This window comes from Oryzias latipes, chromosome 4 (genome assembly GCF_053564925.1).
Source record: "Oryzias latipes strain Hd-rR chromosome 4, Olatipes_Hd-rR_3.1".
In the NCBI taxonomy this organism is placed as follows: domain Eukaryota; kingdom Metazoa; phylum Chordata; class Actinopteri; order Beloniformes; family Adrianichthyidae; genus Oryzias; species Oryzias latipes.
The window spans coordinates 27,651,797-27,662,735 of NC_136240.1; the positions used below are offsets into that span (position 1 = coordinate 27,651,797).

General features: G+C 39.2%; 2 protein-coding genes across 2 annotated transcripts; one reads left to right on the forward strand and one right to left on the reverse strand.

The window, feature by feature from the left end:
* Positions 1–885: 885 nt before the first annotated feature.
* On the forward strand, positions 886–9,254 carry LOC101175068 (glomulin-like). Its single transcript, XM_020702582.3, has 18 exons — positions 886–1,087; positions 1,325–1,450; positions 3,975–4,085; positions 4,156–4,264; positions 5,115–5,364; positions 5,540–5,630; positions 5,714–5,880; positions 6,466–6,519; positions 6,601–6,631; positions 6,716–6,805; positions 6,937–6,978; positions 7,069–7,142; positions 7,208–7,292; positions 7,387–7,493; positions 7,570–7,633; positions 7,703–7,838; positions 7,925–8,019; positions 8,091–9,254. Exons 1-18 carry the CDS (start codon positions 1,043–1,045, stop codon positions 8,175–8,177), a joined length of 1,764 nt encoding a protein of 587 aa, XP_020558241.1. The 5' UTR covers positions 886–1,042; the 3' UTR covers positions 8,178–9,254.
* On the reverse strand, positions 8,175–10,892 carry c4h1orf146 (chromosome 4 C1orf146 homolog). The gene is made up of 5 exons (XM_004068154.4): positions 10,699–10,892; positions 10,523–10,616; positions 8,721–8,892; positions 8,544–8,622; positions 8,175–8,459 (listed from the first exon to the last, which is right to left on the reverse strand). The coding sequence occupies exons 1-5, from the start codon at positions 10,762–10,764 to the stop codon at positions 8,352–8,354; spliced, it is 519 nt and encodes a 172-aa protein (XP_004068202.1). The 5' UTR covers positions 10,765–10,892; the 3' UTR covers positions 8,175–8,351.
* Positions 10,893–10,939: the final 47 nt, after the last annotated feature.

Consider the following 10,939-nt stretch of genomic DNA (forward strand, 5'->3'; position numbering starts at 1 on the left):
CTCTTGATATTGAACTGTGTGAAAACAACCGTCTCTCCGATGTTCACTTGTCCTGAAAGCAGCAGACCTCGCTGTCAGATTTCATTTAACTTTTATTTGCGGTCAATATTTTAAAATTGAGCTAGAAAGTGTCACAAAAGGGTTGCACGATAGTGTTGCCACACAAATTTAGCCAATCACATCCACAAAATTGTGAATATCTTTGATGCAGCTGGATGGCTGCAAGTAGGACTGACACAGTTCCCATTGAGCTTCATCCAGTGTGGGTCCTTGGCCAAGACCCCTCAGCTAGTGCCTAACTATGGAGTCAGAAGGCGGCCCGAGTCTGGCTACAGGCCAGATAAAATATAGGGTTGTGTCAAGAAGGGAATCTGGTTTTTAAAGAGATATGCCAAACAAAAACATTGTACACAAGGATTTTTAAAAAAAAGCGGAGGCCGCATACTATAGATTTTATGATAGGAGCCTGCAGGCTTGTGGGAATTTTCACATGGGCCACATTTGGCCCACAGGCCAGACTTTGGACATGCCTTTATGAGGTGGACATAAAGGTTGTTGTGACAGTAAATTGTTCTTTTGTCACTGTTTAATCCACAATGAGATCATAAACTAAGCCTATAAAAAAGTCTAACTTATACATTTTGTAATTTACAAAAGATGAGTAAGTGACTTTTACAGTAGCGAATTTTGATCACACGTTTGTACAGAAGACAAACAAACTTGACTGTGGATCAGATATGATCCATAATAAAGGTTTCTGTCAGGAAACTTATGTCCAAACTGGGAGAATCCTCTCAGAACCATTAGACATTGCCACATTTTCTGTGTCTACATGAAGGAGCTCTGCTTTAATCCTATTAAACCTCAAGCACAAAGGAGATAAGAGGTTTACGTTGGGTCCCTCGCTGACTGGGTCTCTCTTGACATCAGGAGCACCGGACGTTCAGTGTTGGTTCTGGTGTCTACCAGAGGCTCTGCGGTCCATTGTGGAGAAACAAAAGAAGCCATATTGATAGCAGGATTACTGGAGAAGACAGAGAAGATGCTCACGACAAAGGATGAAGCAGAGGATCTAATCCAGAGATGGGTAAGTCACCAATTTGTTACAAGGCTATTTAGCAGCTGTGCATGAGGCTGCAGTGACAGGACATTGGCATGACAGATCTCTGTAGACCTGATCTTGTTTGGGATCTTTCCACTCCCTGCTAATGATAAACATTATAAGGAAAATAATAATACAGAAATTGGTTTTATTATCAGTGTTGAAATAAAATGTTTCACTTCAGTAAATGAAAGCAACACTGCATCCTTGTCCTGTATTCAGAGAGACTCACAGGAGGAGGACCTGACACCGGAGGATTACCAGCAGTTCAAGACTTTGGGGAGTGCGTGCCTGACTGAGGGGGCCAGCGAGCAGCTCCTGAAGTTTGTGCAGGAGGAGAAAAACCAGGTATTGCTGGGAGACGCTTTTCTCTGTCCACACTGGTGCAGAAGTGATGTTGGATCCCAGAGAGCTAAGCTGTAGTTTTTATGAAGCATTAAGATGCAGCAGCTGCTTCCTGCCCACTGGCCTCTTGATCTGGAGGCGTGGAAGGAAATGAGTTTTTTTTTTTTGCTCCACTGATAAAGCTGTTTAACTCAGCAGTGCCCTTGGTTGTTTCTTCACTCATCATCTTCTACCTGAAATCAAACAATCTTTGGTTGTTTATGCAGCGATAGATCCCATCCTTTAAATGGACAAGAAAGATGTGAGATGCAGATTCAGGTGCAGAACAATCCACACATGAATATATCTACAACTCTTGACTAACTGTGTGGCCTTGTGGTAGAGTGTTCGCCCTGAGACTCATCACACCAAAGACTATAAAAATAGGACCCAATGCCTCCCCGCTTGACACTCAGCATTAAGGGGTGTCACACACCTAGGTGTGTGACAGCTAATGGGACTTTAACTTTGAATATCACTGACTTTCCCAAGAAGAGCACAGACTTACTCAGCATAAAATGCCCCTATGGCATAGAATATAAACAAGCATCTGTTTCCTTACTTTCCTGTCCCCTGATTAACTTCACATCATCTGATAGGAAATCTAAATATTCTCTACGTGTTTCTGAAGAAACAGGACTCTATGGAACCAGCTCCCAGTGTGATAGAGGAAAACCTGCTGGCCTTCACTCCTGCACATGATGATGATGATGATGTTGTTGACACAACTATGCATCCAACAATCAATATTGTTGGCTTATTTTAACAATTTAAAATAAAAATATAAAAACAAGGGGAAAAAGACAATAAAAATACACAGATATGTCAAATCTAATTAAGATAGTAATTCATCAACTGATTTGAAAATAAATAAAAGAAGAAGACACTATCTCCTTGACATTATAATTGCTCTTCATCCTAAACAGCATATTTAAACTTATACATACAGTACAAAACACATTAAATCAATTAAATATAATGAATTTTAAATAGTTTGATAAATTGCTTTATTATACAATCACTGGTATGAAGCCCATTGAGATGACTATTGTTGTAATATTGGGCTATATAAATAAAATTAAAATTAAATAAATTGAAAAGGAGTGGGAAGAATTTATGCAATCCCACCCAATTAGGATTTGTTTATCTTAAAAAAATCTTCACAGAGTTGCCAAAATCGGATTCTATGCATCTCTTTAAAGTTCATAATACTATTTCAGTCCAAGTGCAGTGCAAATCACAAAAATAGAGTTCTTATTGGTTTCAGAACTTATTAGTATTGCAGAAATCATTAATGTGCATCACACATCATGCAACAAAAATGGTAATTTATTGATTATACTATGACAGTATGGCACAAATAGTTATTGTCATTTTGTTTACTATTAAATTGTTACTGATCATCAGAAAAAATCAATTATTTTATTCCAGAAATCATTATTACACATCATGCATTTTGTAAGGAAAAATGAATTGCTTATTGATTATCATCAGAAAGCATTTACATCTTCATGAAATCATTTGATATTGTGAAACGATAGTTTCTCTGTACATCTTCATATTTGAGCTCAGTGCTTAACCTATTCTAGAGTTTAATGCTGCACACTGACACACAAACTGGTTTATTATTGCTCCTTTAAAAAATGAGAGGGGACCGGCTCGCATGAGAACGTCAGATCAGCCCTGTGACACACTAGAACTTCTCACTGTTCATCATTGGTTGCAGTAAACAGAACAAACCTGTGTGTGTGTTTTTGGTTCTGCAGCCAGACTGACTGAGAAGCACAGGTGTTAAAGTTTGGTTGTGGCCCTTAACCCTTGTTCTATCCTAGGCACTTTAACGTTGGGAGTTGGGTCATCTAGACCCACTAGACAGTGCGCTGAACCTTTTTTCTTCAATGATTTGTGATCTTCACTGGTGTCCATGGATTACATGAAATCTTTCCACCTTTATCCACCTTTGTCATGGTAGGGAGAACACGTCAATGTAAGGGTGGGGTCATCTAAGACAGCACAAGGGTTAAACATGTTAGGATCTGGTCCCTGAAACCCATCACTCATGAGTCACCAAGCACCACACACAAGATCGGACATTTTAATAACCCTTGTGCTATCCTATGGGGTCCAGATGACCCGATCCTTACATTGACGTGTTCTCCCTACCATGACAAAGGTGGATAAAGAGAGGATTTCATGTAATCCATGGACACCAGTGAAGATCACAAATCATTGAAGAAAAAAGGTTCAGCGCACTGTCTAGTGGGTCTACATGACCCAACTCTTAATGTTAAGTGCCTAGGATAGCACAAGGGTTGAGCCTAAAAACAGTTTTCTGGTGGGTGGGGTCACTGTAGCTCTGGTGGTACTTCTCAATCACTTTATTACAGAATTAAATCTCAAATTTGATGCCGACGTTTTGCTCCAAGACACGAGAAAGGGAGGTTTTGGTGTCTCCTTAACTACATGCTGCTTCATCACTTTCTTTCAGGGGGTGGTGAAGTCCATGGGGGGAGAGCTCTTGACGGCTCTTGTCAATGAAATAGTAAAAAAAGAGAAGACTCGTGATCACTGCCAGACTGCCATCACACATCTGACAAAGGTAAATATTAGAAATCTCTAGGAATCTATCTCATATTTTATGCACATTGCCTTAACTCTCTGTTGTCCAGACTTGCAGCCCAAATAAACTCCTGCAGAACATGCTGGAGATGATTGAGGACATCGATCCTGGAGCCATTTCTGAGACCATCGTAGTTTTACTCCCTCACCTTCAAACAGGTCAGTTGGCTCTTCCTTCATCTGATAAAAACAACTATAGTATCTATATGAAAAGCTATCGTATAATGCTTTTCAACTTAAAAAAAAGTACCCATTCCCTCCCCCATGAAAGATTTGTGCAGTCAAAACCCCCGAGGCTGATTCATTTGATCAGCACCTGTATTTACAGATCAACAATGACAAAAACGCAGGACGCTTAGTCAGCAATGGACATGCAAAACACTCAAATAAAAGATTTTAAAAGCAGCGATGAAACATAAAACACTGTCATGTATAAAAAAAATTATTTAACTTTGACTCAAGTAGAAAAAATCGTAATGGATGTTGATTTGAAAATGTTTTCCTAAACTTTCATCATGCATTGACAACCTTTGGGGTTTTCATTTTATTCAATTCCTTTTCCATGTGAAATTCTCCCTGAATCAGGAACCTCAAAGTTTCTGTGAACCTCTGATATAAAACACATTTATGGTTTCACATAAAACCCTAAAAAAAAAAACTCTGTTGAAGCTACTTTAAATATGTATTTGATTTCTACTTATTGATTGGAAACATTTTAACTCAGACAGACTTTTTGAAAAATTGAAATAATCTGCCTTTTTCCAGTTACTATATTGTATGAATCTGATAAATGAATCATAAACAAATGCATAAAGTGAAAACGCATAAAAATGTATCCACTTCATTAGTCTGTAACAGACACATTTATAAATGCTACTCAATATGTTTAAGACAGCTCCATAAAACCGCATTGGCAAGAAGTTTTTATTTTTTAAACATGGTGTTTGGCGCCCTCTACTGCATGTAAATGGTAATACAAGCAACCTGGCTTTTCAAATTGTATTTGAAGTTGTGCTGCGGCTGGAGGACAGGAGAGCAGCCTGTCTGGGTTTGAGCCTTTCTGCCCTTCACGGGCAGCTGTCTCGGCTGCCCGTGCCGTACACCCTGCAGCAGGAGGAGGAGGATGAGTGCGGTCTGTGTGGATGCTGCGCCGCCTTGGCCCTGTTCTTAAGGCCTTTTGTGGACGAGCTGACGAGCAAAGATGGAAAAGAGGAAGCTGCTGCTGAAGATGAGGAGCTGAAGGTGGAACTTCTGAAGTTGTACGTTTATGTCGAAAGGTTTTTTTTATCCACTTGTCCAAGTAAAATCCTTATCCTGAGTTTGTCCTGTCTTTAGTTGGATGTGTACTCCAGTTGTACAATATATGTAGAAATATGTTTACAGTCAGACCAAATACTTTAAATATATATGAAAACTTTTTTTTTCTCCATTTAGCTGCTTGAGGAGTTTAAAAGATCCATTGCTGGAGGCTGAGCTGCACAAAGACAGAAAATCTGCTTTATGGCACTTTGCTGTGGAAATAATGGTAAAAAGAAAACAAAACATCTGTCTTTATTGTAAATTATGCATATTTTTTAAGGGTTAAAGTAAATCCTTTGCCCATTTCAGGCTATTCTTCATGCCATAAAGGAGTTTCCTGCAGGACTAGTGTGCTGTAGCGCTCCGAGGAATGGTTCAGTGACAGACAGCAGCCTCTACAGGGACTCCAGAGCGTGCCTGGCCTATCTGGTGTTTGTTGAGCTACTGACGGTGGAGAGTTTTCCTGCCGTGTTCAGGTGAAAACAGACTCTTCTCTGACAGCAGTTAGAAACCGAACCATATATTACACCATCGACCCGAATCGTGGTGAAAGTGAATCGTTGCATTAGATATAAAGTTGGTGGAAAACCAGCTCATAACCAGGTCAGAACTGCTGCAGATCAAAACAAATGCAGATTTCTATCGTCGCTGTAGAATTCTCTTCCTCGTGAGATAAAACTGCCAATATTTGTAGACAAACGATTGACAGATCGCCCTCAACTTGAGCAAACTTAAACGAGAGAGACCAAACATCTGCTAAAAACCCGTCCCACAGACCACAGAGGACCAAATCAAAGGCAGAACTGAGAGTTTCTTGATTCTCTTTTTAAAACCAAATATGACTCCATCACCAAACAGTTTATCTTTTCACAATTGATGAACTAAAGCCAAAGATTTCACCCAATAACGTTATGTTTAGAACCTATTAATGCAGTGAGTAAGCCATTAAAGACATCAAAAGCAGATTTAACATTTTATGTTATAATTTACCAAAATAAAACCTACAAAAGTTTTGCTAAAGCTTTGAGGATCATATTTATTTATTTTTTTTACCATTTCAGTCCTCTTTACCTTCTTCAGTGCAACATGGAGCACATTGATCATCTTCTCACTAGGTACGCTCTCCAAAATGTAAAATAAAAACACCTGTGAGTTTAAAATGATGTCTTTTTTAACATCTCGTCTGTCCTAATCAGCAAACAGGAATCCCATTTACGCAAAGGACTGGTAAGACCCCTTCATTACAGAGAAACCTTTCAGTTTCATACGGGAAATGCTGATTTGAGCTCTGGATTATTCCATCTGAACCAGGCACTGATGGAGAACAGTCTGAAGAAGGTGGAAGACAACAGTCTTCCAGTGGGTTTGATGGAACTGAGGAGCTTCTATGGCGGACCACAGGTGTGGATTAGATCACATCACACAGATAGCCTGTGAATGGCTGCTTTCATGATACATGAAACCGAGCTTCCACACACGCAGTGAGGCAGAATTGATGAGGTTTGACGTCATGTGTTCTGCTGAATTCACAGAACCTGCGGCTCATCCTTACGGACTGCCCCATGAGACACTTGGTGAGGACGACCAGTGGAACAAACTCCCCTTTGACACAACGCCAAACAATGTGACATTTTTCCGTCATGTTTCGTGTGATGTTCTTGCAGAGGGAGTCAGGGCTTCAGCTTTTCCAGATTTTCATTGATAAACTAGATACTGAAGCAAAGCACAAATTCTTCAGGTGAGGTTTTCTTATTGACAAAGTTGAGGAACAACTTTTACATGAACCATCCTTTTGTTTTGCAGGTGTATGTTGAAAACCAGCAACCACGAGGGTGTGGAGAGCTATGTCATTAAGAACATCAGACGTCAGATTGCGTTTTCAATGAAGGTGAAGTAAATGAAGGCTCATCCCAGTTCAGTTTTCAAGCAGGAAGATTATCCTGCTTTTTGTTTGACTTCAGCGTTTGTGGCTCAAACTGCAGGGAAATCCAAATAAATATTTCCTGGGTTTGGATCTGCTCCCACTGCTGGCTCTAGTGTTTATCTTACCGCACGGTGCTGAGACTAACCTGCTCACCAATATGGACAAGTGAGTTTGAGCTCTAAAGCAGCAGACGTCACAGTCTTTCCCAAACATGGCATAAATGTTTTTGTTGTTCATGCAGGATCATGGAGGGTCTGAACCTTCTGCGTTATGTTTTCCTAAAAGGCAAAGAAATGAGGAGCAACGTAAGTCAGATTTTTTTCCTTTTGTCAGCGATCTGCTGCCTCGTCTGGATAACGCACCGCTCTTGACAGGTGGAATTGTGGGAGGGCCTCTGCAGAATCAAGGAGGAGTATCTGAAAATGCTGAGGGTGGCTCTCAGCATGTCAAGAGCTTATTACTCCTCTGAACTGAAGGCACTGAAGGAGGGTCAAAAGCTGAAAGCTAGAGGTGGAAATCAGCCTTTCTGTTATGGAATTCTAATAAAACACTAGGTAGCTTAACATCTGACTTGCATGAGTAATACTTCTTCACAGAGGCCAGGGACAACGCTAGATCGGGAAGGTTAGTCCAAAGCGTGTTGGTGAAGCAGGAGCACGTGTCCGGTATGTCGCCAGACACCCAGCAGCAGGTACAGACAGCATTCTCCTTCATTCTGGACCTCAGGTGACAGCAGAGCTAACTGGATGCTTGGTTTCTCAGGTGCTGGAGAGTGCGCTGGTGACCTTTGACCTAATGGACAGCCTTACGGTTCGAATTGAAGAAATCACAGAGGAAACACTGAGCTGAAGACAGAAAATGCAGTTTCTCTTTTTAACAAGATTGACTGAAATGACGTCCAAAGATCTAAAAGAATTCATCCTAAAACAGAAAACAAAACATGTTTCATGCACAAATGTACACGTCTATACAGAGATCCTGGTTTGCAGTGTACGCTAGAAGGTTCTGGAGCCTCACTGGGCTTTATAACATGTCTCTCAGCATCTCCCACACGGGGCTGGTCTCAATAATGTGAGCTCTGGCCAGAAGCATTCTGTCCCTGATGCTGTCCACGTGGGGCTTACTAGTGGCCTGCACATAAAAAAAAATGTTTTAGCTCAAGAAGCACAAGGAAAAAAACAACGTACGAAGCTGATTTCTAAATAGACCAGATACCTTCACAATAATCAGCATTCCTTTCACCATTTCTGCGTAGTTTCGAACGGTGAGGATCTTAAGATTACTGCCGAAAAACCTGAAAATAAATAAATAAATAACAGGTATGTTCTTATGATCCAATCAGAAGGTTCCTCTGGGTTTCACTTCCTGTCCGGAGACAGAACATTTTCTCACCTGTTTTGAATCAGCTTCAAAGTTTTCAGCTCTTTGGGTCCGGTAAAGGGTGCGTACAGAAGCAGGAAGCAGTTACGATGGATTTCCACAAAGTTCTTTATCTGATCCATGAGTCCCAGTTCTTCCAAATCCTCTGGACGCTCTTGAGGCTCAACAAATAGAAATGCAGTCCCTACATATGGCAATATAGAAGCTATTGTTTAATGGGTGGACGTTAGCTAAAACATTACAGTTGATCTGGTGAAGACTAGCTAAAGAGTGCTTGTTTACAAGAAGAAATGACTCAAAAAATGATACATTTTTTAACATTTTAAAAATACTTCATTTTGATATTTAACTCTACGATCTATCACTTTAACTATTTTCTTGATTTTTCTGTAAATGTTCAATATTTGTTTTCAGATTGGATTTTTTTGCTTCCTGTTTAGCTCATGGCTGCTCTGCATTTCCGTCCTTTTTTTTGGTGTTTTACCTATTATTTAGCTGCCTTTACTTGTTCAATGTTTTCAATAAATGAGTTTTATTTATCTACAATCTTCTGCTTTTTTCCGAAAACCTCCTCCCTGACAGAATTGGGGCAAATTTATGAGAGAATCACCTGTTATTATAAGAATTGACAGAATTGACAAAGCCTTATGAATGAGAGGTGAAACGTCTTCAATTGTTTAAAACCAAGTCCAGATGACAACATTTAAACCTGCTACTATGATGGAATCAACCTGGGTGAATGAGAGTCTTCATAGATATTGTAAGGCTGCTTTTAGTGACATCTAGTGGTGAAAAGGAAAACAGCAAAACAATCATTTCATTGATATTATTCCAGCCATTCATTCTCTGTACAGATATATTTGAACGGTGACAAAATACCTGTACTATATCTAGCATTGAATGGAAAGAAGTCTGGTCTTTACCACAAAAAATCTTCTTAACAAAGTCAAAGAAATGTCATGTCTATGAAGACTCTCATTCATCCAGGTTGGTTCCATTGTAGTAGGTTTAGGGGATGTCATCTGGAGTTGGTTTTAAAGTTAGAAGACGTTTCACCTCTTATCCAAGAGGCTTTGTCAAAAGGCGTTGCCAATTCTAACTTTAAAACCAAGTCCAGATGACATCCCCTAAACCTACTACAAAGAAATGTCATACAAACTCGTTTTTTTTTTGCTGATTTTTAACTTTAATATGAAAACTTAATATTTGGCTATAGTAGTTTTGAACAGAAAGATCGTGATGCTTTCTTTTTTTTATAAATATGTTGTTTTTCATGGCCAAATTCCATATTCACAAAAGTAAATTTGCTAATACAAAAACTGAATTCTTCTTACTGAAATTGCAACTGCAGCAACATTTAATTTCTGCTTCAAAAAAATACAAAGGCTCAAAAAACGATTAACATCTGTAAATCCATCGGATTAACGACATAAGTTAACTCTCGCATTTAAATATTTACGTTTTTTCCCCCTTTTTTTATTTTCTATTTTTGTTTTAAGTTACTTATTTCTTTCCTTCTGTGATTGCTTTATGTGGTTGCTATTGAAGACCACTTTGTTTAAAAAGTTTATATTATTTACATTTTTGCTCTTATAGTTAAGATTTTCAAAGGGTCAAAACGATTGTATTCGGAATAGTGTTGTTTTGTAATATTTTTTGTTATTAATGTCGTAATTTAGTATTGTACTGTGCAAATGTTCAGTAAAAGAACAACCTGTATTGATCTCCTCATATTGACCTTTCATTTCCTGATTGACAAATACCTTCAACATCTACTTAATTGGCGCAAACGGGCTTCCATAGTTTACTTTTACCTGACAAAGGGAAAATAAAGGTTCCTGTTGTGATGCTGTCAGAAAATCGGATTCTGTGTTGCTGAGCGCTGAGTATCCTGCAGGATTCATTGTTCTGGAAAAGAAGAAACTTACATTCAGACAGTAGCCTAGCTTAGCTTTTTATTTTCCTCCAAAAGACGTCCTGCCACAAATACCTGAATTGAGGAGCTAATTATGACCGTTGTTTTCCACTGACTAGTAGTTTCTCGACCTGCCGCCATAACTGGATACGGATATTAAAAAAAATTGAAATAGCAACAATGCTTCAAATTCGAGAAACTAGCAGTTGATTAAACCCGAACGGTCCTCGCGGCAAACACGCTCGAAAAGCGGGTTGCCAGATCTGACAGAAGTTGAAGGTTCAATTGAAAGGTTGAAGTAATATCTTTCATTTTA